Source organism: Octodon degus, unplaced genomic scaffold (assembly GCF_000260255.1).
Source record: "Octodon degus isolate 3935 unplaced genomic scaffold, OctDeg1.0 scaffold00002, whole genome shotgun sequence".
In the NCBI taxonomy this organism is placed as follows: Eukaryota; Metazoa; Chordata; class Mammalia; order Rodentia; family Octodontidae; genus Octodon; species Octodon degus.
Window position 1 is genome coordinate 24,010,721 of NW_004524578.1, and position 26,925 is coordinate 24,037,645.

The 26,925-nt window shown below is 53.7% G+C and overlaps 1 protein-coding gene across 1 annotated transcript in view; it reads right to left on the reverse strand.

The window, feature by feature from the left end:
• Positions 1-320: 320 nt before the first annotated feature.
• The window catches only part of Arnt2 (aryl hydrocarbon receptor nuclear translocator 2), a 179,425-nt gene continuing 152,820 nt past the window's right edge, over positions 321-26,925 (reverse strand). Inside the window, exons 15-19 of the mRNA XM_023710888.1 lie at positions 15,900-15,999; positions 14,394-14,532; positions 13,766-13,916; positions 4,306-4,442; positions 321-2,798 (exon numbers count right to left, since the gene is read on the reverse strand). Of these exons, the coding sequence (XP_023566656.1) occupies positions 2,700-2,798; positions 4,306-4,442; positions 13,766-13,916; positions 14,394-14,532; positions 15,900-15,999 (626 nt within the window). The 3' untranslated portion in view covers positions 321-2,699. The remainder of the gene's footprint in view (positions 2,799-4,305; positions 4,443-13,765; positions 13,917-14,393; positions 14,533-15,899; positions 16,000-26,925) is intronic.

Genomic DNA, 26,925 nt, shown 5'->3' on the forward strand with positions numbered 1-26,925 from the left:
TCTAAACTCATCTCAGCCACCATCACTGGCTGGTCCTGGTATGTGCTCTTGCCAATGGCAGCTATAGGAAGCCAGGAGCCTCCCCTTCCATCTGGCAAAGGCCTATTCCTGGCAGGAGGGGACCTTGCTCCTGGGCCAGTGGGATGGTGTGGGGGTGATTTTGTTTTTTTTCAAATTTCATGTATTTGGTACAGGGTCTCACTATGCAGCTCAAGCCTCACAGTGATCCTCTTGTTTCGGCTTCCCAGTGCTGGGATTATGGGCGTGCACCACCACACCTGGGCTTAGTGGCTGGCCTGGCTTCCCTGGGGCAGGGCTGGCAGGCATGTGATACTAAGGATTGAACCTGGGTCTTTGTACTTGCCTAGGCAGGTACTTACACCACTGAACTATCTTTGCAGCCTAGTGGCAGGGGGTTCTTTCCCAAACCAGGACACCAAGCCTGCAGTTCAGAGCTGTGCTCTTCCCCCTTGTGTCTCAGGGACCCTGTGGGCTCCACTCAGTCCTGGATTGCTCCTTATCACCACTTGTCTACTTTCTTACTGTTTATAGGACAGCAAAATGCAGAGTGGGGGACAGAAAAGACATAGGGTTCACACCTGCCATCAGACCCCAACCAGTCATCACTGCCCTCCCAGGTCAAGGTGGAGAGAGTAGGTAGCCCTCGGGGTCATGGCTCCCCTCCTCAGGCTATAAACTCAGGCCCAGGCACCCTGAACTCCTGCTGAGGTCTGAGGCACAGGTGGGTGGCAGCCTGAGCAGCTCCTCCCTGCTGCTTACAGATCCCTCAGGCCCAGCATGGACCAGCAGGGCAGCAGCACCACTGGCTGCTCTCTGGCACCACCCAAATGTCCTCTACTATACAGAGGCCAAAATGAACCTCCAAGCCACAAGCTAAAGGCCACACGAAATCTATTTCTCACCGAGAACACTCTTTGCTCCAAAGGCTGTTTTTGTGCCTTTTTTTTTTCTTTTTTTTTTTTTAGGGGAGAAAGGTTACACTCACTGCCCAGAGCAATTCCAAGGCTTCCAGGTACTGACACAATGCCAACAGGCACCAGGATCCTGAGCTGGGGCTGCCTACGGTGACTCTATTTCCCCAGAGGCAAGAACTCCTTTGAGGATGGAGCAAACATGTGTGTCTATACTCTGGACCCTGTCATCGCTATCCACACGAGGACACAGAGCTGCTCTAGAGACTGCAGCGCCAGGTTTGGTTAATCTCAGAACCAGGACCACAGAAGGCCAGGTGCTAGGGCAGGGCATCCTCATGGGAAGGCTGGCTTTTGACAGCTTAGAGTCCAGGCACCAGGCAGAGCTCCTCCCTGCACCTGGGGCTTCCTCCACTCACTCTTTCCCTAACCTCAGAGACCTGTGACAGGGACACAGTACTGTACAGTGTCTGTAGGGGCCCTGGGAGGGGCCCCAGGGCTTTTCCAAGGGTGGCCCCTCTCACCCATGTGGGCATCAGTAGGCTGAGAGGCTGGGGGGCGGGAGAAGGAGGTGACTGGTGGGAAAAGAAGCAAACGAAGGAGGCAGAGACAGCAGGGCCTGTGAAAATGAAACACCGCAAGCCAGGGCCCTCAGGCTCAGCAGGCAGTAGGCAGGGGCGTCTGGAAATCCGCTGGTACTCCTGTTCTGAGACTGCTGAGTGTTCAGGGCCTGGGGATTGTGTGGTAGGAACAGAGCTGAAAGCAGAGCTGGAGCCAAGTCCTCTGCCTCGCTAGCCTGCACTGTATCCCTCTGGAGGACAGACCATGGGCCAGCGGGGGAGGGAGGCTCTCCCTATAGGAGCTGCCCCGCCCACTCCAGGGCATGGCCCAAGATGCCAGGCATCCTGTCCCTGCCATTGGTGAGAGAAGACTGTGGCCCCCAGGCTCTGAGAGGAGGAAAGGGCTGCTCCCCCAGCACAGAGGAGCTTGGATCTGAAGCCCGGGCCCAGCCTAAAGCACTGACCCTGCTCACAATGAGCAGGTCCCCAGCCTCAGCTTCTGCTGACACAGTGGAAGGGCCAGCCTGTCAGCTGTCTCCCTGCCAGCCTTGCATCAGCACTGTTGGTGAGAGCAGGGACACAGGCGGTGCACCCTGGCGCTCACACTCACCGTGGTCTGGACTCGACACACGCACTCTGGCCACACACGACAGAACGAGATACGACACACCCATTAGGATAGACAGTTCACATCTCACCACACAAAGCACAAACATACACGTCACAACAGGCTCACTGGCGCAGCAGCAGGTAGTGGGCCTCCCTGGGTCCCCAGGCTCCTCAGCTCCAGGGCGTGATAAAAGGCCCCGATCTCGCCTGCCTCTTACCGGACCCTGGCCACCAGCCAGCAGCTGTGAAAAGCAAGCAGAAGCCAGACCCTGGCGTCCCAGGACGGGCTGCTACTGCTCTGGGCATCAAGTGAGCTTCTCACGGTGCACACCGCCTACCAAGGGGATATTTGTAGCTGAATCTGAGGGCCCGAGAGCACATACAGATAAAATACAATAAATACAGCCAAGCCCCAGACACCCAGCAGGGCCCTGGTCAGTAGCGACGGAGAAGCCACAGCTGTGGTGAGAGCAGAACAGTGCCATGGCTGGGAAGCACAGGAGTTGGCGCACTGCAGTAGGATCCTGTGGCAGGGCAAGCTGGGTGTGGACGTCGCAGCATGGTGGCCCTGTACAGGGGGCCTCACTCTGCCCCACAGCTACTCAGAAAAGGGCGGGAACATGCCTAGGTCAGCAAAGTCCTCGATGTTATAGTTGCCAGTCCCTTGGGTCGGGTCTCCTGGCATGGGCAGCATGTCCTGCAGAAGAAAAGAAAGCAAGCCACAGGGGTCAGCGTCTTCCCCCTGAAAACCAGGCACATCCCCAAGCCCCACCCACCACTCACCCTCGAAGCTACCTCTCTAGCAGATGGCAGGGAAAACTCCCAGCCTGCATGGTCAGGTCCCTGAGGGGGACTGTTTTCCTGGGGCTGGAGGGCCAGCAGGTGGATCACTGAGGGACACACCTTTGTCCTCTGACACTGGGCCCAGGAACAAGGTGATCAGGAAAGACCCAGCCCCAAACCTTGCAAACAGCAAGATAACAACAGAATGCAATGGCAGACAGACAGAGCAGGAGCACAGAGATCTCAGGGACAAGGGCACGTCCCGGGGGTCAGGCTCAAGCTCCCCAAGTCCTGCAGGTGCACTGGACACAAAACTACCTTCTAGAAAACAGGAGTGGCAATTCCCAATGTCTCATTGGGTATTCAGTCAAAGCCCAGCTCCTGTGAAGGTTTGTGAGAAAAGAATTCTGTGGACAAATAAGTTTGGAACACAAATTTGGTTGGCCTCTGAGAGCTCCAGTTTTCACAGGGCTAATAAAGGTTCTGATGTGTTCTGCAAGAAAGAAACTGAGTAACTATTTAACCAGTGTCTCATAAACTTATTTGACCAAGAATGCGTTTTAGCCTGGTGACCCTGATTAGGAAATCCTGCCCAGTGGGACCTCATGGGAGGAGGTTGGAGTCCCAGCTGTGCAGGGGAGGAGCCAGGGGCTGGGCTAGGGCTCTGGCTACTGAAGAGGGTGTTGCCCTGGTAGGGCCCTGAGGGACACCTGGCTCTGGACCTTCCTCTGTGGCGATGCTTCTAGCCCCAGCCTCAGGGCAGCTCAGGATGAGGATGAGGCAACTGAGGCACAGACCCACAGGAAGGAGGAAGTGATCTGAGAGGCTCCGGCTTGGTCACTCCCTTGTCTTTCCTTGCATAGAGTTGTAGCACTGCAGTGGAGGGTCACTGGGCTCACAGCCTGCCCTGAGCCTCGAGGGAAAGTGTACAGGAGCCAAAGAACTAGGGGTGGAGGTCAGTACCCACCTGCTGCCTCAGACTGTCCTAGGCACAGAGGAAACCAGGCCTGTCTCAAACAGTGGCCACCCTGTACCTAACCCCAACAGGAGCCAAGCCAGGGCTTGCTGGCTGTCCTGGGCACAGTGGTGAGGGCAGTAGGGCAGCACAGCCCATCTAGCTGAGGCACTCCTGCTCCAGACCTGGTGCACATGCTTGGGCCAGGCCCTCAGCCTCTGCTCCATGCCCTCCAGGTAGCCCTGGTGCTGCCCCAGTGCTAGGGAGGGTCTCCCAGTGTGGCCTCCCCTGCATGTCGCCCACAGGCACCTGCAGGCCCTTCTACTCCTGCCTCCCTCTAGCCCAGGGTGGCCAGAATGCACGCTGGCTCACTAGGGGCAGGCAGGTGGCGTGCAGCAGGAGAGGGGGAAAGGAAGCAGAGAGAAGGCGCCTGTACCTAGGAGAAGGCGGTGCTGGCTCGATTTACCTGGAACACTTCAGTCTGGCCGGGCTGCTGGTGGGGGTGCTGCTCACCACTCTGCTGCCCGTGGTGCTGGCTCTGCCACTGTGACCAGACCTCGGAGGGCCGCCCCTGGAACTGCCCGCTGCTCTGTCCACTCTCAGCTGAAAGAGCCGATGCACAGGACACTGCCTTAAAAGCCACCCCTAGGTTAGTGACACCAAAGAGCCACCCCTGGGTCCCAGAGCCCAGCTGGACCCCACTTCCTGCAACCTAGAGTGCCCCCCACTGCTGGGGCACAGAGGTTCCCCACCCACCCCACTCCTGAAGGCCCAGTCCCTCCAGAGCAGCCGTCCCACCTACCCTGACTGAGAGACATGAGCAAGGAGTCCTGGACACTAGGACACACGTGGGGTCCACAGGGGACTCAAGAGGCCCCCTTCTCACAGGCAGCCCTGCCCTCCAGACACTCTGCCCTGCGACTCTCTCCAGGCACCCCTGCCTAGCATGGGTCCCCTGGGGTTCCTGATAACAACCAGTCTCACATGGCCCCTCCCCCCAGCTGGGCCACCCAGCACCCCCCAGGCCCTGCTGAGGCCCCACCACTCCTCTCCTGCCCAGCTCTGGCCAAAGCTTCTCAGGTGCCTATGAGGGAAAAAGCAGGTACCACTCAGAGGGAAGATGAACTCCTTGTGAGAAAGGTTTGCTTCCCTCTACAGTTTATGAAAACTGCCCAAATAAAACAAAAGAAAATAGGAGAAATAAGTAAAATCTGGTTAAAAATATCTCTGAGATTCAACCAAAAAGAATTCTTAAGGAAAAATGACTGCCTTTAGGGAGGATATGGTGAGGCACATCAAACACCCTAGGAACTTTTCCCAATTTTTCCTTTTAAATCACTAGCCAGTGCTGATTACCCAGTGTTCATCAGTAAGGAGGTGGGCTCCACATCCTGCCAGGTCTTCCCCTTCCCAGAGCCAAGCCAATCACAAGCAAATCTTTCCCATGGCCCTGCTGCCCACTGTGGTGAGATGAGGCTGGAAGTGCTCAGGAGCAGTCAATCCCCACCCCCCAACACACATACTGCCTGAGACATGAAGGGCTTTAATACAGGGAACGCATGTTCCCAAGTAAACCCCTTGATGATGAGAACAGCCAGCAGAGTTCTGTGAAATGCAGGGGGTGTACCATCCCCCTGCTGCAGCCTGAGCCTCGAGGCTCCCTGTGCCCACAGGCTTTTGCTGCAGAACCAGCCCCAGTGGCAGGCACCAAAAGGCTTTGTCTGGATCAGTGACTTCTCTGATGAGATACCAAGTGTGACCTTCAGAATGACCTCCCAGTGACCGCGGTGCTGACGGATACGGTGGGGCGGTGAAGCATACACAGGTTTCCTTCTGGAATGAGCCCGGTGGTCTCTGACATACAAAGGCTATGTGTGGAGTCGCTTGAGCTGGGTTCCTTGGGGCGCAGCTCTTGGGCAAAACCTAGACTGCTGCAGCTGTGTTGAACGCTTGGGTCACCAGCCAGGCTGCATGTCTTTCTAGATTGTTTTCCGGCAGGCTTCACCTGAGCCAGCGGGGTGGGCCCCCAGAACGTGGGCCAGAAGCCTGACGGGCTTGTGCTTCTCTATGTCGTAGATGCAGGGATGACACCTTCTTTTCTTTTGACTGAAGTTTGATCCTATAATGTCATTCTTGGTAAGTAACATTTTCCCTTAGCTGACTTAGATATTACCCGAAGACTCAAGGGTCATTTGCAATCCTGCTCAGAAGTGGCTTTGGGATTGGATTCAGCTGTTTCTCTGTCAGGAGTGACTGTGCTAGCCCCAGGGGACATGTGGAAATGGGTACATTTTTTATTATTCTCAATAGTAGAACGCAAGTGGATAGAGGCCGAGCCTGCTGCTAAACACCTTACAATAAAGACAATGCCCTTCCCATCAAAGCATGATTCAGCCCCCAAATCTACAGCACAGAGGCTAGGATGAAGTCAACAGAGAACATCAAAGGGTAGCTCATTCCCTTACAAATGCCTTCTGGGCCCCTCTTAACGAAGACCACAATTCCACAGCCTTCCTGGCTAGACCTCTCCTTCCCAGCCCTAACCAGTAGGACAAAGAGGTCTCCTCTGCAAATGTTTCAAGCTATCAGAACCTGTCCTCTCTTTCCCTAAACTCATCCTCCCCTATTCCTCCTCCCTTGTTCCTTTCCAATTACGCATTGTAATTCTCACCAAGAAAGTGGCCAGACACATTCCTTATATTTGCCTCTGAAGTCAGTCTGGCCAGGTGGGGCTGGCCAGGTGGGGCTGCCAGGTGGAGCTGGCCAGGTGGGGCTGCCAGGTGGGGCTGGCCAGGTGAGGCTGCCAGGTGGGGCTGGCCAAGTGGGACAGACCAAGCAGATATGGTTCTCTAAGGAAGGGCCACATCATGATGTTTCTTGCTCTTTCGGTTCATCTGCTGTGGTCTGACTTGATGTGTGTCATGCGTGAATGAGCTGCTTCAGCTACTTTGTCCTGAACTGAAAGGCATGACTAGAAGGGCAAGGACACGTCTGCGCTTGTTGGTATCTGGAAGCCAGCAAGCTGCTAAGAAAGCACTAGCTGAGGAATGAAAACCCAGCCTCTGCCACACCTTGCAGCCACTTTTGTGTCCAAGACTTTGGTGCTTGGTTCCCTGCATTTTTATGAGAAACAGGATACTGACAAGCAGATGAGACAGAGAGGCTGACAACTGGGGACACAGACCAAATACAATGGCTATCAGCTTCTTGCCACATGGCTCTGAGTCCTCCTTCCCTTCCCTTGGGATCCTGTAAACCAGCGACTCCCAAAACCTTCTGACACCAGGGACCAGCTTTGTAGAAGATGACTTTTCTATGATGGGGTTAGGTGATTTGGGATGACTCAGGCACATGACATTTATTGTACACTTCATTTCTATTATTATTCCATTGCAGTATATATAGCACTGTCTTCTGACCTTTGTTGTAGAGCTTTGGTGCACTTATAACCTTAGCACCTACTGAAATTCAGGTGCAAATCTACAAAGTTTGAATTTATCCAGTTGTGCCTGGCTTGGGTCTGGCTGCTATGCTCAGCTCCTTCCTGCTGCAGCCCTTGGGAGTGAACCTGTTGTGCCCCTCTGGCAAAGTGTTCTGCTCCTGGACTAACTGGGTGGTTCTGTCCCCTACTTTCTCTGCAGGGACTGCAGCTGCAGAGTTTCATCCCAGGCCTGTATGCCAGGCCTGGAGCTGGGTCTGAAGTGGACAAGGGGACGTAGGGGGGAAAGGAAGCTCTCCCACACACTCACCGGGCCTGGGCTAGGGCTGGATCTGGGGGTCCCGAGAACACGGCAGAAGTTCTCACTCACTTGGCGGGTATGCGGGGGGTGCTGCAGAGTGGTGTGTGTGGGGCCCCAAGGGCGTGGAAGAGGGTCTCACTCACGGTGTGCCTGGGTTCGGACCGGACAGGTCCCGCTCTTGTGGGCACAGGGTAGCCGGAAGCTCTCCCACACCTTACATTGTAGTATATAATAAAATAATTATGTAGTTCAGCCATAGTGTGGGGTCAGTGAAAGCCCTGACTTGTTTCCCAGCATCTAGATGCTCTCCTCTGGGGGTGATGGAATGCAGTGACACCTGAAGCGTTGCTGATGTCCAGTCTAAGCTCCCTTTGGTCACTGTCACTGCAGAAAACCCTGCTTCACAAAGATAGGATGTTAGAAATCAAAGCAGACTTTTCAGTGATTTTTTTGGCAATCTCAGGATACTTTTTCTTGGATTTAATCCAAAAACCATGCAGGTTTGAAGTTATCACAAACACTGTTAAGGACACATTCATTTTTATCTCAAGCAGTCGATCCTCTTTCAGCATAAATGAAATCGATCCACTTGGCTTACTGATAAATGGGTTGCTGCCCCTTCCTTCGCAGGTCGAGGTCTTCTGCGCTTAGGAAGTAAGGCTGATGCTATTTTGAGAGCTGAGATAGGTGATCATACACTGTCTGAGAGAAAGAAGTGTCTGGCTCAGTCTCTTTCAAAAATCTCTGCTAATGTTTGAAAATGTCAAAATCCCACGGTTCACGCTCCAGACCCACAATTCCAGTATGGCTCTGACTGCATCTACTTTATCGCTGACCTGAACACAGCTTCATTCTCCCCCGAAGCAACAGGGGAGAATGAAGTTCACCGAGCAGGTTAAATGTCACATCTTGTAGGTATGTCTTGTGTTACTGAAATATGTCACCAGTGGTGACTGTTTTTCTAGAAGAAATCTCCGGAGTGGCTCTCCTGATTCAGAAACCATAACCAGTGATCCGCCTTGGGGAAGCCAGTGGGTATACGGCAGCCATGCGTGCACTGCAGGCCTCTCCTCACGGAACTGCGTAAACTGACATTAACACTATGTACTTCATGAATATGTTGATAATTTCAGTCATGTCCTCCAAAACATACAGAGTTCAGATGGCATTTTTCAGGTAGCCAGCATTTCTCTAGGGATGACACAGTATATAAACTCACATTCAGAAGCAACCTCCTTTTTTCCCTTTTGAGACAGGGTCTCACTATGTAATATAGGCTGGGCTTAAACTCAAGCACATAGCCCAGGCTGGCCTCAAACTCATGGCAATCCTCCTGGCTCTTCCTCCAGAGTGCTGGGATTGCAGGCATGTACCATGTTGCCAGAAGCAACCTCTCTGACCCGAGGAGTGAAACTGTCCAGTCATGGCAGCTGCTTCTTCCATACATATATCAACACAAAATGACCAAGTCACTTTTCCTGATATGTGATCATTCAAAGACATGAATAGCTTTGCAGCCATGGTTTTGGAGGCAATAGAAGTACGCACAACTTATCTCTACATACCTCCTCCTGAAAAGTATATTGCACAGCAAAGCATTGTTTCTTTGTCATTAAGAATTTAAATTGGGAGCTTGTGAGATAGCTCAGTGATCTAAGTGCCTCCCTGGAAAGCATAAGGACCTGAGTTTGATCCCCAGTATCACATGCCATGCCAGCCCCAGAACCCCAGGCACACTGTACAGTCCCTGAAACCGGGTGTGTTGGTGCACACCTATAATCCCAGAACTGGGGAGGCTGTGAAAGGAGGATCACTATGAGTCCGAGCTGTGTAGTGAGATCCTGTATCAAATAGATCATTGTAAAAAAATAAAAATAATTTAAAAAATTTAAATTGGTAGATTCATCAACCTAGAACTTATACCACGGTAACTCAAGATCCTCTGCCATTTCATCAAGTTGTCCAGTTATGGCACTAGACAAAAAAGAAACACGCACCACCTTTTAAACTGCAGCCTGGCCCAAAAGTTCATGACGAGTGTCCTCAGCAGCAGGCAAGATCACCTCTTCACCAACAGCAAAGGGCTTCTTAACTTAAGCAACGCCGTCAGCCACTAAGAATGAGGCTCGCGGTGCAGACATGCTTGATGAAGCAGTGGCCTTCAGTAACCATCTGTTCCTCATGCTCACATTGATTTGTTTGTTTGTTTGTTTGTTTGTTTATTTATTTATTTTTGGCAGAACTGGGGATTGAACTCAGGCCTTTGCACTTGCCAGGCAAGCGCTTATTCTACTGAGCCATCTCCCCGGCCCCTCACATTTATTTTTTTTCTAAAAACTCTAAGGATTGTTAGTGCAGTGTGCTCAGTCTACAAGTGTATAAGCAGCTTTGAAGCTTTTGTGGCTTCATTGGACAGCCAGCTGCACATACTTCACAAAGCAGGCTTGGAGAATGTAATCCACCTACAGCAGCAAACACATAACTTAAATTGGATTCTTGGTATTTTGTTTTAAATGCAGCTTTTTTTGTTGGTAGACTCGGAGTCTTCTGCTGTCTCATCCTTCCTTTCAAAGTAGCTCCCCAGCACTGCTTATTTTCATTCACTTTGGCTAGGGCTAGCTTGTGGGCTTATCCAAACTGTGACTAAAACAAATGCACAGTTCAGGAAAGAGGCTCTGACGAAAGTGGTAAATAAAATAACAGGCACATTACACAGAGACCAAAAGAAGTGCTGGATTCTGATATAAAGTCTGTCCCGAGAAGCAGCTGTGGAACAGAAGCACAGCAACTCATTTGCCACTACACAGCTTTGCCAGCAGATGCTGCTTAATTGTCACTCTCCACTCACTGGTTAGGGTTTTGATCTGAGTCTGCAAGCACTTGACTTATTATGGTCTCTGTGCAGGCATGCCTCTGCTAATGTTTATCTGGATTTGCAGATGCTCCCCAGTGCTGGCATCACTACCTCAGCTCCACCTCAGATCATCAAGCACTAGATTCTCATAAGGAGCACACACCTAGACCCTTTGCATGTGCAGTGGGGTTAAAGATTCCATGGGAATCTATTGCTGCTGCAGCTGCCACTGATCTGACAAGAAATGGAGCTCAGGTAGTAATCTGAGCAACAGTGAGTGGCTGTACATACAGAGGAACCTTCATTCACTGAACCACTATCCACCTCCTACTGGTCATGCTGGCTCCTAACAGCTCACAGGCTGGTACTGGTCCATGGCTCTAGGGTTGGCGATCCCTGCTGTAAGCACATCTTCTGTGCCATTTTGCAATATAAGGTGCAGTCAGTGGAGGATGTTGGAGAGACCGGCTGGGCACAGCAGAGGAGGAGGCTGCTCCTCCTTAGCCAGGTGGCTGTTGTTTTTAACAGCAGTGGGAAGTTGCTCCAAAGGGCTCACTCTTTACCCTGATTCTCTGCCACAAGAGAGCTGCCTCCTGTGAACCAGTCCACCTGCAGGCACTGTCCTTTTAGCTACAGGTGACTCTGGACTACCTGGTGTGTGATGCCCACAGGTCTGACCACCTGCACCCTCAACAGATCAGCTCAGCCAGTGGGGCAGGTGCCCCTGAGGTCACCCACAGCTGATGCCCCTGCATGGCGTCAGTGATTCCTGGTGGCAGTTGAGCCTTCGCAGTCGAGGCTGAGCTTGCAGGCCTGGGTCTCCTCTTGCAAGGTCCTGCTTCCATCCTTGTGTTCACCCTTCTGCTTAAGGCCTGGAAGCTGCTGTTCACACAGGCTATCCCTGTATTCCTCAGGCTCCTCTTTATCAGCCTTTATTAAACTTCAAGCCACTGGGGTGGTTCCTGTCTGGTGATGCAGCTTGGCAGGCACACACTGTCCCCCTGCATTGTCATGAGGATAAACACCCAAGCTCCCCAGACCAGCAGGTGCATGGTCATGTGATCTCCTACTTCCACTTCTGGATGCCACTCTTCACATGCGCTAGTGTTGGCTGTGACCAGAGTCAAAATGAAAGTGAGGCTAAGGCTGTGACATTGGCTGGCTTACAACCTCAGCAGACCTGAGTGGAGGGAACACTCAGATAAAAAACAGTGCACAGGGCACAGGGGCTCAAGCTCAGGCATGTCCTTTCTATCCTCTGCATGTGAACTCAGGCTGCTGCCAAAGTTCTGGCCCAAGGTAACATCTATGCTCACTGCCCCACAAGGTCACCCCTGGGTGACAGTTGGCAAGGCTGTCCTGACAGGTGAACCCTGCTTGATCAGTCAGCCAAAGCATGAGGCCAGGACTGGTTGCCGGGTCCCTGGGCTCCAGTGCCTCGAGAGGGCGACCAGCTGTACGCACAATAGCCCTGGCGCATGCAGGGTGAGGGCTGGTGCTCACCACCAATGTACACACTACTGTTTTAACAGCTAATTTAACTTTCATGGAATGACGCTTGGTGGTGCCCACATGGTGCCTCTCTGTTCAGCTCCCTGCTGGAGCCCAGCCCCACGGTCCTCTTTCTGAAGCCTTCTTCCCCACCCTGCCTAGGCCCCTGCTGACCCCACGTGGCAGCCTCCTCACTGCCCTGCCCCCTGTCTCTCTGGATGGAGTCTGTGCCTCCCTCTGCCCTCCAGCATCTCCCTCAGGAGAGGTCAGCCACATGCAAGGGCACGCCATGAAGGGCTCCACAGCCCCGTCCTCCCTCTCAGGCTGGCTCCCACCTGTGCATGAGGCCCTCACACTACTTCCGCCAGATTCCCACACAGTGTGAGACTGCAGCACGCTGTCCCATCCTGAGCCCTCTCAGGAGGGCTCCAGCCCCCTCCTCATAATGCAGATGAAGGCTCTGTCAGTTCTGAGCTGGAAAATGACACGAAGTCCCAGGCAGTGCTTGGCACAGTCCCTGATGATCCTGGGCTCCATGCATGTCTACTCTGTGAGGCCTGGTGCCTCGATTTATTTACCTGTGAAATGAGAATGACAATGGGGTTCCTCTCTGAAAGCTACGAGAGTAGAGCATGAATTGAAATGGTTGGGGCAGGAACACCTGGCCACCATGCCTATGGCCAGAATGCCAGGCTCCAGGTACACACGGCTGTACTGGCCTCCCTTGACCTGCTGGTACCTGCCCATCTCTGGGTGTGTACTGTGCCCGTGCCCGCCCTGCTTCCACCCAGGGCCTAGCTTGCATACAGGCCTTGCTGAGTCAGAGTAAGCCAGTGCCAGCAGGACCACTGGAAGCCATGGAACTTCCTCAGAAGGAGGCCAAAGGGGTCCCCCACCCAGGTGAGGGTCTGGCACAGGGCGCATTCTCATGCAGGGTGGAGGAGGCCAACACCTTGGCCTTGGATTCTGTGAGCCAGGGCCTGGCGACCGAGCACTAGGTAGAGGCCTCTTCCTTCCTACAGTGCACCAGGCCTCTCATCTCCACATCACAGAGCCACATGGTAAGGACACGTGGACTGCACACAAGCACTTGTCAGCGACTGGCGCAGGAGGACAGCAGATCCCAGAGGTAAACAGATGGCAGGAAGTGCTGAGCGGAGACCCTGGATGAGGGCAGAAGCACAGCCAGACGCAGGGACGGCAGAGGTAAAGCAACAGAGAATCACTTAAACTGAGCTTACAACTTGCCAAGTGGAACTCAGATGTCCCAGCTGGGTGTCATCAGTGACAGCACTGTGACCCCTTCTGTGGCATGGACTGCTGGCCTGGGAAGAGACGCTGACCCTGAGACATGCCCTGGAGGTGAGGGCATGCATGGGGCCCTCTGCAGCCTGAGGTTTCATTACAAAGCTGAGAATGTTGTTCTCATATACAACACAATCCCTCCCTTGCAATACTGGCTAAGGGGTGTTACAGTGTTATTGACATAGTTGCTAATCTCCATATTCATTGATTTCTGAAACAAGACTTCAGGGTTTTGATTTGGAGACCTGAAATCCCTTGCAAGGGACACAGAGGGGAACACCAGCAGTTAGGTGCCATCAGAACATGGAACAGAGTCCTCATGCCTTGAAAACAATAAATCAAATGACAGGGCTAAGCCTAAGCATCCAGCATCTTGGGAGCATCATGCTCCTCCTCTTCCTGCCCAGAGAGGGACGAGGTGCCCTGAAGCTCAGGACCTCTTCCCTGTATTCTGAAAACACAGACCACCCCTAATGAGGATGCCCAGACAGCATTGTTTGGCTCTCCCAGGAACGAGGCCTTCCCTCCCCACCTACCGAACCCTGGAGTTCTGTTGGCAAGACTGGAGTAGGCGTTGCCACTTGGCGAGGAGGTGGCTGGGCTGGAAAGGGGACTGTAGGAAGACGGGTCCGCCGGGTAGGTATGGCTCGTTCCAATTCCGAAGGGAGATGACTGGGTCTTGCTGGACTGAGAAGGGATTTGCAGCCGTCAGGGTGAAACTTCACCAGTCACCTCCTCCCGCTGTCCCTGGCCACTGCTCCGCAGGTGCCCCAGACAGTGGCAGGGCCTGCTCTGGACCAACTGGGGCTCTTGGGGCTCTCGGGGCTGGCCGGACACAGGCCCTGGACACAAAGGATGAGTCTGGCCATGGTGACCTGGGTTTCCTGGCTCCACCGGTGAATACCACATGCTCCCTCACCCATCAACGCCTGTCCTCCCGCCCAGCAAGGGGCTCAGGTGCATTCTTGTGGGTACATCCTGACCTGCCACATCCTGCCAGCTTCCCCAGGATGAGGCTGCCAGAACCACAGATGATGCCAGTATCAGGGACTCAGCACTCAGCGTCCTTGGGGCAGGTGCTGCTGTTGGGTAGTCAGTTCCCTCCGAGCTGGGGCCCATGGAAATGCATTGAAGTGCTCTGGGCTCTGGGACCCTGGGCCATACCTGTCCTGGGAAGGGCGGACGGCTCCCTGTCCATGCAGCCTGACTCTGGCTCAGCTGCCGGGAGATCTGGGACATGTTCTGGCCCGTCGATGAGGAGGACTGAATGTCATTCACCCCAGGCACGTGAACCACTGAAGAGCTAGAAGAGAGGCAAGCACATCTACCCAGGGGACCTGGAGTATATGTCCCAGCCAAGCCTGCCAGCAGCTGCCCCGGCCCTGCCGGGCACTCCTGCCATGTGCAGTTTGCGTGCTCAGCTTCCTTGTCAGGTCTCATGGCTACTCCTCTGCTCAGCTCCATCCCTTCTTGACACCACTCCCCAGAGTGCACCAGGGCTGCCCTCTCTACCTCATGTCCCCTGATGGCTGCATGTGCCATGTGTGGCATCCCGTGTGGTGCACAGCACATGGCCTGAGTAGGTCCAATCTTAGTCCCGGTCAAGTCTACACTGCTGCTGCCTCCTACAGGACACATTCCCCGCACTGGGGATGGTACCCTCAGCTCACTAAAGATGGAGAGATGGGAAGACCTCTATGTCATCTCAGGCCCTTCCTCCTGCCTCCCTGGAACTGGCCCAGTGCTCCAGGTGCTGGGTGCCAAGCAAGAACCCAGGGGTGTGAGGGTGGGCCCAACCCCAGCAGATCTTAATGCCGGTGGGTATTCAGTAGGGTTTTGAAAGGGAGGCAGGTGACAGACCCATGCAGGTGACTGGGTACAATTTACTGGGTTTTAATATTTCTCTATGTTACCCAATGCTTCTTAAGATCACAAAACAGGGTTAGCTGCTAATGTAGTGAAAAACACCATTCTCGTCCTCTGAAAACCAAGTCTTCACTCAGCACTGGGCTCTTTCCCCGGCCTCCTCCAGATGAATGGAGACTACAGAGGGCATTTTCTCATTACTATTCTTCATAGAGCCTGGCACACCCTGATGCCCTAGGAGCCCTCCCCAAGACACTGACTGATGAGGGCACTGGGCTTTTTCAGAGGATGACTACTGGTGCCCAGCCCTCCAGGTCCCCAGGGCTATATGACACAGACTGGCCTAGGGGACCACAGCAGAAGGTCTTGGGGTGGAGACACACTTAGAGATGCCAGTAGTGCCACTCTGCTAGGAACCCAGACTACCTATGACTAAGACAGGCATGAGAAGCCATCATCCCATGCCCCTCCTGATCCTGAGCCAGCTCAGGTCCTCTGGATTTATAGGAAATTCTGCCCATTCGGTGGGCATTAGCCCTAATAGGCATTTCTCTAACCATCCACTGACCCTGACAGCCAGGGAATCAGGTGATTCCTGACACCTTGCCAGCTGTCCCCAGCACTACCCCCACCCCATAGCTGGAGGCCAGCCCCTTAAGCCCCCCAACCTGGGCACAGCCAGTGCCCCAGGACCCTTGGACTGGCCTGGGGCTGCATAACTAGGACCACTCACTTCCTGGCATGTGCCACCTCAGAGTGGAGTTCTGAGACGCAGGTCTGTCCTGAACCCACCGTCCCCAGTACCTGAAGGCCTTTCCAGAATGTCCAGGAGGGAAGGGGCTCCCCTGGGAATAGATCTGCTGGGCTCCGGCTGCCGAGGCAGAGCTCATCATCTTCTTCTCCGCTAGGAAAACCAGAGTAGGTGTCCCACACAAAGGCCCCTGCCACAGGGCACAGGAGGCCTGCCCAGCCCAGGCCAAGGCTGGGTGTGTGGTATAGGAGGGAGCCCCAGGCTGCTGCTCCTGCCTCCTGGGATAGCCACAGCCACTTGCATGGCAGTCCCTCTACGAGAGCGGGGAAGAGCAGAGACCGTGAAGGGACCTCATTTCAGGTCCCCTTTCCAGCCACAGGTGTAGGTGGACAGGTGAGGATGCCCAGGGCACTGGTCCACAGCACCCAGGATGACTCTCATCCTCATCCTGGATCACTCTTCCTTGCAGATGAAGGTGCCCTGCCCCATGGATATGCTTTTAATCTGCTGCCTCAGTTTCCACCCCCCCCCCAAAAGGAACCCAGGGTGTGAACAGAGTTGAATGCTTAAGAATGAGTGTAGTAACACAGCCAAGAGCATCTAAAGCTGCTCACGACCCAGTGAGGAATGTGTGCGGGAACAAGGACAGACACGGGCCGGGAGGTAGCCCTTCACTATAACATGTAGGCTTGGGGATACATCTGCCCTCCGTCCCCAAATCTCAGAATACCTGCGCCTCTAATCCCTACCACCCCCCGCCTGCGGTACGCAACTGGAGACAGGGTGTAAGGAGCAGCTGCAGGGCGATCTCTGCCTCCAGACTCTGGCCCATTTGTGCCTCTGTCTCGGGGTGCTGCAGCAGCAGGGCAGAGGTGGGTGCTCGGGCTTGGGGCCTTGGGTAGGAAGCCATGCCTGAGCCAGGGCTCCCCCATGTGCACAGCTTCTGGGACAGCTCAGAGCAGAGGGGCCACGGAGCCGCTTCCTGGCCCCTAGCTGTGTTCTATGATGCCGTGAGGCAGTGCAAGTCCTTAGCGACAGAGGTGCCCAGGCTCCTGGACCTGCATCGCCGCTCAGGCCCTGGCCTTCAGCTTTGGGTAAGGAGCAGGAGCAGAGGAGAACACACAAGGCTAGAAACTGCAGGCGGAGGTCGACTTAGGCCACTAAGCCTATTCTTGTTTTCTGTTTTAAGATTCTTGGCAGTTTGGATAAATAATGAATATGGGTTTTCTTACTACTCTAAAACATTGGTCATTAGTAAGGTACAAGACTATGCGTGCATCTGTGTGGTGTGTGTGTGTGCGCGAGCATATGCATCTTTGACTATATTATTCAGTCTTTTTATCTTTATTATTTTGATCTACCTGCTCTGGAAAGATGAAGAAAGGCACACAGAGATGATCTCGTCCAACTTGGCTTTATCAGCGTCTTCCTGTGTTTGCAGTGATTCTGGCTTCCCCGCGTTCCAGGGTTCACGATATTTATACCCTCCTTTTGGGCTGTTCCTTCCACCTGCATGGTGCAATCGCTTACCCACGAGGTGCTGTGAAGACTCCTTCCCTCTGCCCCGGGGTTCACAGAACACCTCCGCGGCCCACTCTGCTTCGCTGGCTCTGCCGCACCCGAGAGCACACCCCCCGCAGGAGCAGCCAACCTGCAGGCCCTGGGCCTCAGCCTGCTTCATCTTGCTTGATAGCCACACTTTCACGCCATCTCATTTTATTTTCCTTCTGGGAATTTTACAATTTGCTAACAATTTCTCTGGAAGTGGTTTGGAAGTAAGGCCTCTTTCTTCCCTGCCTGCCTGCCTCCCTCTTTAAAAAATACTGTCCTCAACAGTTGAGTATAAACATACATGAAGCTCTGAATTTCTCCATAAATGCCAGTGATAATACACACCAACCAGAAATTTGTCTGTTTGCTACCCTCAGTCCAAAAAATATCTGGATCTTTGTTGAACTGATTTGAAATTGCAGCTTTTGTTGTTTATCTTGGCATCATCTAACAATTCCAGGTGCTGTTCACCTTGGGTTCACATAGAAACAAGTGCAACCTCTTATAACTGATGTCTTCAGACAGGACAGGCAGCCAGTGCATGTCTGAAGACGTCTTTCTGTCTAGGAAAGCAGTTTGGCTGGTGAAGAACTCTGGGATTATGTCTTCCTTCTTAGTTCTCTGGATACACTTAGTATCCCAAGGAAGTCTAAGTGTAGAGTTCCCTTCGTGGCTGTTCACAAGGTTTTCCCGATCTGAATCAAAGTTTTAAAAAGTGACTAATCCAATAGACTATATTGAGGTGTGAGTTTCTTGACCTTTTTAGTCAGGCATGCACGGAGCGCTTGCAGTTGGAAGACCCATGTTGTCCTTGGGGGAATTCTTATTTTTTTCTAATTTACTCACTTGGATTTCTGCACCACGGTATCAGCCTGATTTGCCCCATCTCCCCCGTGGGTGACACGTCCTCAAAACGGGACAGTTCCTTCTGGAGTTTCCCGGAGGAGCGATGCTGGGGACTTCCTGAACTTCCTCCTCTTTATTGTAAAATTCATTCTTAAAGAAGGACCTTCACCTGATTGCTCTCCCTGGATTGCTTACCCCTTTCCTCCTTTTCTTCCTGCTTTGTCATTGCTGTCAGAAGACGTGTTCATGTATCAGATTAAAACTTCAGATGGTTCTCAGAGATGCTGTGGCTTACTGCAGGGAGGACAGATGTATCGTGTGCTCCTGTCCCTTCTTGCCGCAGAGATGACACGCTGGCACCTTTGGGTGGTCCGGGACCAGCGGCGGTGAACATCCCTGGCGCACTTTACGCTGAGGGCTCTGCTTCCTGGTGCCAGTTTCTAGTGGTCTGCACTGTGCTGGCCCTTCTTGTCCTCAGCGAGGGGGCACTGGCACTGCTCTTGCATCCTGAGCCTCGGTCCCAGCCCCACGGGATGCAGGCTCTGCTCTCCCACGAGGGTGCACACTTGAGGACAGAGGTGTGTCCAGGCCACAGCCCCCACTGCCCGGTGGCCACCTCACATCTTCATCCTAGAAGGAGAATCGGGGTCCCCTCCAACCACAGCATCGTTTGTGCTTCCTTTTCTCCTACGAGCAGCCCTGCCTAAGGAACCTTCTCACAGAAATGCCTGGACCATGTGCAGATGGATTTTTTTTTTTTGTGACTTTGGAACCAACAAAGGCCTTTGTATATTTCCTACTTTACCAAACTCTGGAGCTCTGGGTGGGAGACTGAGGCAGCCCCACGTGGTGGCACCAGTCCTCTGCAGTGACACTGATGTGATGAACAACCTAACGACAGCCACAGAGGAGCTGCTGGGTGAGTTCTGTCCTCTACACAGTGAAACTCTACGGTGGTAACAAAATGCTTAGGACTGTTTAATGTTGTGGAGATACTTTCATAATAAACTGTCACATAAAAAAGCAAGCTTTTCAACAAGACAAGTTCAATTTTATATACACAAAGAAAACATATATAGAAAGAGACAGAAGGACACACTCTAAAAAGTCAAAAATAATTATACAGGTGGTACGAGAGTGGATCACTGTTGTTTTTCTGTTATTTTGGATTTTAATTTTAAAATGTGGTCTTTTGTTATGGATTAAGTTAGAGTTTTTAATAGGGACACACCTTCGGCTTAATAATAAATGTATACTCATAGTGGATTAGTAGCTAATGCATCCCAATCCCTTAAATTTCAAACATGAGCTGCCAGCACCCCAGGTAACCAGAAAGTAGGAAGTGTGGTCAGAACTGCGGAGAACTCATTCGACCTCCCATGCCTGCGACCTCCTGCCCCTGGACTCTTCCTGCACCCTGCCCAGGTTGCTCTCAACCCCCCTTGTGAACCTCCCCCCAAGAACAACGCTCTTCAGATGGCTGAAGAGCAACCACAAAGCCCACCCCCAGGACCTGAGCCACTCAGAAACTCACAAGCACTGATTCCTGCAAACATCTCAGCAAACCGGGGGTCTCTCTCCTGGGAGAAAATCGCATCTGCCTTTTCCACTGACTTGCCAGCCTCATGAACACCAGCAGGTAGGTTGGGGACTGGGACCTGTTGGCACATTTGAAGAACACCACCAGTGTGTGAGGCAGTTACCACTTTCCTTTGGCAGTGCCCTGTCCTGGGGCTGCCGGCCCGTCCAGCCTGAGTGTTTTCACAAAGTGAGGGCTGTGCTATCTCTGAGTGCAGGGACAGCCAGTCTGAGGTGTACCCTTGTCAAAGGAAGACAGGAGTCACAATAGTTACTTTTTCTTAGAGAAAGATGAATAGAAAAACAGGGAACAGAAAGTATAATTCAAGAAAGAGTTGTTAAATGCTGACTAGTGCCAGTTTCTCTGTTAGTCCAGTTTCAGAAGCTGGGGACAGAAACAGAGAAAGAAAAAAAAAGAAAAGAAAAGAAAAGAAAAGAAAAGAAAAGAAAAGAAAAGAAAAGAAAAGAAAAGGGAGAGAGAAATAAAGGGAAAAGGACAGGTGAGACAGAACAGGAAGTTGAGGAGACACAGTGTGACTTCAAGGGGCACCTGAGGAGAAATGGACACGGGACCCAAGATGGGTGGCACGGGCAGTGGTCAGACCCACTTATCTTGGTCTCTGAGAGTGTGAGTCCCAGAGGCTCAGCAGGGCCTGTGTGACGTCCATAGGCCCCGGGGACCCAGTGCTCCATATAGTGCGGAGGAGAGGGTATACAAGTTCTAGGTAAGAGATAGCTCCATGCAGGACAGAATGTTCCAGAAGCTCACCTGAGACAAGTCATAGGAGGACAGCCCATCTCTCTGGTGTACCTCCAGCTCTGCCTGCTGCTGCTGCAGCTGCCTGTGGAGCAGAAGTAGACAGAGGTGTGAGGAGACAGGGAGAGCCCGGAGCTAGGGCACCAGTCCCCAGGTCACAGTGGGTGGCACCCACCAGCTCTCTCTCCCAAATGGTTTCCACTCTATCTTATTTTTACTGCATCAGACCCCTTTGCTTCGACTGGAGATGACCATGCTAAACTTAAATAGGTTTTGATGTATGACTTCATTTTATGCAGGGTTCATGTTACCGCACTATGAAGAATTCCTTGTAAGGTGAAACTCAGAAACATAGTTAGATTTAATGTGGAACAAAGGAGTTCACTCCTCCAGCTAAGGCTCGCTTGTAACTGGCAGGCATTCAGATGGCCTCACGCCGCACATCCTTGTAGTCCCCCAAGCCACCTCCAACACTACAGAGTGGAAGTCAGAGGTGGTGAGGTGGCCAACAGGGTCACTGGGTGGCTCTTGGGGAATCAAACCAGGACCTGCTCAGATGCTTGAACATGGCATACACGGGCTCACACCCAAGCCCACTGGGCCATAGACCAGGCTGCCGCCCTGGCCTGGGCTAAAACCCACAGCTGAGATGGGGACTGCTCTCCCATATCTTCCTTTCCAGAGCCACGGACAGCTGGAGAGCATCTTGGAGAAAAAAAGCCTGCACCTTGGACTTTTGAGGGATGAAGCAGTGAGCCTCTCTCCACAGCAGGAGTCCACAGACACTCTTCCCCTTCCCCAGAGCCCAGCCTCCGGCAGGGCATTATTCCAGGCAGCAGAGCTCCTCCCACCTGCTATGCCAGCCCTGACCCAGGAGCACAGGTAGGCAGGGCCACGTGGTGTGCTCCCAGCCGAGCCTGCTGAGGGGTTAGCAGAGCACACGCGCTCCCCTCGCCCATCTGAGCACCTGGGGAGGAAGTGCACCTGCTTCTCAGTGCACGTGGGGCGCAGGGTGCTGGAGGAGGCTGCTCTCTGCTCTCAGTTCTGGTCCTCTCTGGGCCCCTGAAGCACGGAAGGGAAGGGCCTTTTGGGGGAGGAGAGAATGGGGTCTTGGTGCGGCTGGCAAGTCCTCAGCATCGCTCCCGTGACCCCGTGGGGTAGACATCAGCGTCTCCATCCCCCCCCCCCATGTACTTCCGGCTCTGCAGCTGAGCAGTGCAGAAGAGGCACTGTCCCGAGGTGGGAAAGGAGCCTGTCAGACACTTCAGCCCCCTGTGAAAGCAAACCTCAGGGAGCTCGTACATTTCAGAGAGGAGGGAGCTGTGCAGGACAGAATGCCAGGGCTGCAAGGTAGCTTTCCAGCTGCTTCCTGCCAGCAGGTGCTGGTGCTAGTGGGGCTGCCAGTGACCCCCAATGCTTCCTGGACAGAGGGGTTCACTCAGCCTGCAAAAGGGAGCATGGAACCCCTTAGGGGGACATCAGAGGCAACCAGAACCCAGCTGGAGCATGCAGGCTCTGGCAGAGGGGCTGCCAGTGCTGTCCAGGGCCAGGGAAAGGTTTGGGACTGGTGGGTCAGGGCAGGGACAACATGGCCTGCATGTGTTTCTGAGCTTGCTCCCTGGGACTGGTGAGTTGGCACACAGAGACTGAAGGAAGCAAAGGGGAGCCAGTTAGGCGCAGAGGAGACCTGTGAGATGGCAAAAGCTTCCATCTGGCCACGGGACGAGGATGGCAGAGAGTTTTGGGTGGAGCCTAGAGCCCTGGGACAACTCAGGCTTGGCGACTGAGTGTCTCAGCCCTTCACTAGCTCTAAACGCTGAAGAGACCAGGAATCTCTCCCTTCCTTTCCTTTCCCTTCCTTTGCACCCACCCCTGCTCTAGGCCTTGTGTGTACTACTAACCAGGTAACCAGTACCAACCATCACTAAAGAAGGTGATCGCCAACCAGCTCAGAGAAACTCAAATGTGACTCTGAGCTTGGTGGGACTTTAAGCACACACACACACACACACACACACACACACAGAGCTGTATAAAAAGTACTGGGCTCATGAAAGCCTATAACCACAGGCATGAGGGATGGGCCCCAGGACACACACACAGAGATGAGTGTGGGCCCTTTCATGGCAGCCAGGCAGTGAGTGTGAAAACACCAGGCTGTTGACTTCAGAGTCAGCTCATGACTGGTGTTGGGAAACAGTGTCCACCCCCAGCAGCGTCAACCCCAGACCCTGAGACCCAGTGGTGTAACAAAATGTGGATTCCTGTGTTTCCTGGACTCCTTTCCGGATGGATGGAACATGAAAGAATCAGAGCTGAGAAAGAGGCCTTTTCAGCAGCCTCGCACAAATGCTAACCAGGCACCGCTCAGGGTCTCCAGGAAGTTTCTTTTGGATGCTTTCTGAGCTCAAGGACTGGCGCATGCTTTTAGAGGATCTGTTCCTCTCAAGTCTGCCACGAGGGAAGTTCAGCTCCACGAATTCTAAAAAGGGCAGCCTGCTCGCCTCTGTGGCCATCACTGCCCTCTACTGTCCACAGAGAGCTTTTCCTGCTCAATCCAAGCACTATATAGGCAGCACCAGCCCAGGACCTGCTTCAAACCCTTAGGTTCTGGGGGAGCAGGTTCTGTTGTCCCCACTGGAAAGAGGAGGTGATAGAGGCTGAGAAGGGAGTGTCTTGCCTAGTTGGGAGCTGGGATTGTAACCCATGCCACCTGCTCTCAGAGGGCTCTCGTGTGGACCTGTTTCCTGTCCTGTGCCTTGTGTCTTGGAGCTAGGCGAGGCTGAGGACACAGAGCTGCTGCTACCTGGGGCAGGAAGCTGCTTCCCTAATCCAGACAGGGCTCCTGTATCCAAGGGGCTCAGAGAAGGCAGCGGCAGACAGAAAGAGGCAGCACTGTGGGTCTGAAGTGGGGAGAAGCAGCGGCTCACGAACAGGGTCACACTGGGTTTGGAACCCGGGGCAATGCAGGAAAGTGGTACCACTGACCACAGCAGGAAGTATGAGGACAGTTCTCAGCACATCTGTCACCCATAGTGGGCCTCACCAGCCACGTCGGCAGGGACATCCTTTTGCCCACGTCTTCCTACTGGTGTCATAGCTATGCACTGTTGCTCCCCTCTGAAACAGGGCCTTTCTCACCACTGTGTGAGAAACCAGCTACCAATGCTCTTGGACAGCAGGACGTTCACTTCAGCAATCAAAACTGAGAACTCTGTTAGGGTGTGTTTTCCTCTCTACCTCGGCTGCTGTGCTGCTCCAGGGCTGGTGCTAGTCTACTGGAGTTGGCACCTCACCTGAGCATGCAGCTACACTGCACTCAAGGATTTAGTTCTTCATAGCTTACGTAAAAAAACTCTCACATACTCTCTTGGAGGAGTGCCCCGGTGAACCCCCCACAGCCGAGCCACACCCTCAGCCACCAGCCCCACATTCTAATGTGTGAAAGCGTGGCTCCTGTTTAGTGTATGCCACATTCAAACCACCCACAAGGTGCAAGCCAAAGGTCGCGCCATCCCGCATCCAGGCCATGTGTACTTCCCTGAAGCTGAAAGCAGAGAGAAGGCACAGCTGCCCTTATCGTGCCCCAAGCTGACACCGTGAGCCGGGCCAACCACAGCTCTCAGCCTAGCCCTTTGCCCTTATGGAAACCTCACAAGGAGGGACATCCCACCTTCACTGAGCTAGATATGAAGGCTAAGAGAGGACACGGCTGGCTCCGTCACACAGCTAGTAAGTGCAGGGCCAAGCCAGAGCACAGATCTGTCCGCCACTCGCGAGCACTCAGTACCCAGATGAGCCCATAGCTGCCCAAGGCAGTTCCTCCAGCCTGGCTGCCACAGACACAGGGAGCAGAGAAGTATACCCTGGAGAGCCCCACTCTGCAGGGCACTGAGCTGGGAGAAACACCAGGAAGGCCAGCAGCATTTCTGGGCCCACGTACGCAGTCCCATAGGCTCTTCCGAACCAGGAGGGAGACACCCCCTGCCTCTACTCTTGCTGTGCAGTCTTGGCCAGGACTTACAGCAGTTGGCAGAGGGAGCCCTAGACACGATGGCCCACGGCAGACATTCCGAGGGCAGGTGGGTGGGGGAGGGACGTACTTGACGTTGGTGTTGGTGCAGATGATGTACTCGATCTCATCGGAGTAGGGGTTCTGGAAGGTGAAGCTGCTGGTGCGGATCAGCACCCACTCCCGGTTCTTGGTGCGGAATCGATACATGACCGACAGCACTTGGCCCTTCAGCTTTACCACCTGAGAAAACATTTGGGGAAGGAAGTCACAGGGAGGGTGGCCAGCAGAGGAGGGAGAGGCGCCAGCAGGCCACGCTGCAGGGCAGGGGACGTAGAGTAGAAGCAAGTGGTGACAAGACAGCAAGAGAGGAGAGGGCACATGGGGAAGCAGGAGCCACGCCGGGCAGCAGGACTGTCACCTACTTCCCTCTGCAACAGGGCCTCCCTCACCCTGTGAGAGAAACCAGCCAGCAGTGCTCTGGGCCAGCAGGACGTTCGCTTCAGCTTTCTTTCTTTTTTTTAATTTAATCTTCTGTTTATTTGGTACAGGGTCTCGTTATGCAGCTCAGGCTCACAGTGATCCTCCTGTCTCAGCCTCCCCAGTGCTGGGATTATAGGCATGAGCCACCAAGTCTGTTTTTTGTGGCTGGCATAGAGTAGGGGGGCTGGCGCAGCATGCAGTACTGGGGATTGAACTCGGGTCCTTGAACTTGCCAGGCAGGTGCTTAGCTCACCGAGCTATCTCCCCGGCCCCACTTCAACTATCAAACCTGAGAACTCTGTAAGAGTGTGTTTTTCTTCCTGCCTCGGCTGCTGTGCTGCTCTGGGGGTGGTGCTAGACTCTTCTGGAGTTAGCACCTCACCTGAGCATGCAGCTACACTGTACTCAGGGATTTAGCTCTTTAGACCTGACATAACAAATTCCCACGTCCTCTCGTGGAGGAGCGGCTGTACAGTGATAGGCCGGTGTGCATCATTCACTCATACGTGCGCATCTGCCCCTCCTTTGCACTGGGGTAGGGCTTCCAACGTGCTTTCAAGGGCCTTACCCCATGTACATCCTCACAAGGGTTATGCGAGGTGTGCTCTACAGACAACAATGCTGAGACTCGGAGAAATTAAGTAAGTTGCCCAAGATCACCCAACTTTGGTGGGAAAGCTGGTACAGCTGACTTCTAGACCACAGCCTGTCTCTCTGGCTACACAGCCTGCTCTTCCGCTGTGCAGACTCAGACACTACCAGCAAGCAGATGCGGACCGCTGCATCTGAGTGCAGCCTGCACAGGCGAAAAACCATAGACAGTCTAGGCCTGGGTGTGAACATGGCACCAGGACAGGAGAAGGTGACCCAGACGCCCCACACAGGCCTGTGGATCCCCAAGCCTGGGCCCAGCTGGGCCTGCAATTCCCTAGCCTTCCTGTCCGAGAGTTCACAGCTACCTCCCTGATAAAAGCGGGGCCTGGATCCTGGGGCCAGGAGGCCCAATTCTCCCTGTCCTAACACTGCCTGTGCTGGTGCTTTGCTGGGTGGCTGGACGGCTGGGTGGCTAACTCTCTCCACTCAAATGTGTGCCCATGGGGTCACCTGAGCCTGCTCCACCAAGCCCAGGGCTCAGCACAGAGCCAGCACCTAGAGTACTTCCTGAGCCAGCCTATGTGGATGCTGTGGGGGGATCATCCCCCACCCCACTGCCTGGGGAGCACACAAGCCTCCCTGCTAGGAAACCACAAGTGACAGGCAACCAAGAGCCCCAGGAGGGTGAGCCTCTCCTGTCACTTCAGAGGATGCTGTGGCTCTGTCCTCCCTAACAGGACCTCAGTTCTTCCTTCAGAGAGCCCAGAGGCCAAGATGATGTGCCTGTCAGGTCCCACACTGGGGGACTTGCTTGGGGATGCCTCTGTGGCTGCGCCAAGTACAGGGCACAGGGAGCTGCTGTCTACACCTGGAGAGCCACGTCTCCCTAGATATTTAACTCCTTCTCCAAACAGAGGGAGGGCGTTGTCTGTATGCAAAGCCAGGTCTGAGTGCTGGAGAGACAGAAAAACGGACGGGAGCTATCAGGCCCACAGCCGGCAGGGGTGAAACACCGAACATGCGTTACTTCAGAGTCCTCATACCTGTGTCTGTGTATCTGGAAAGGAGGAGGCTTCAAAGCAGATGCCCTGCCCAAGGCCTCACAATGCTGGGTCCCAAACTAACCTCAGCACCCTTTCTATAAGTCCCTACCATCCAGGCACAACCTGTCCCCAAAGTGCTTGTTACCTAGCACGAATAGGATAGATGCGCAGCTGACTGTAACCTAGAAAGCATCTGCTAAACACCACCATGTACA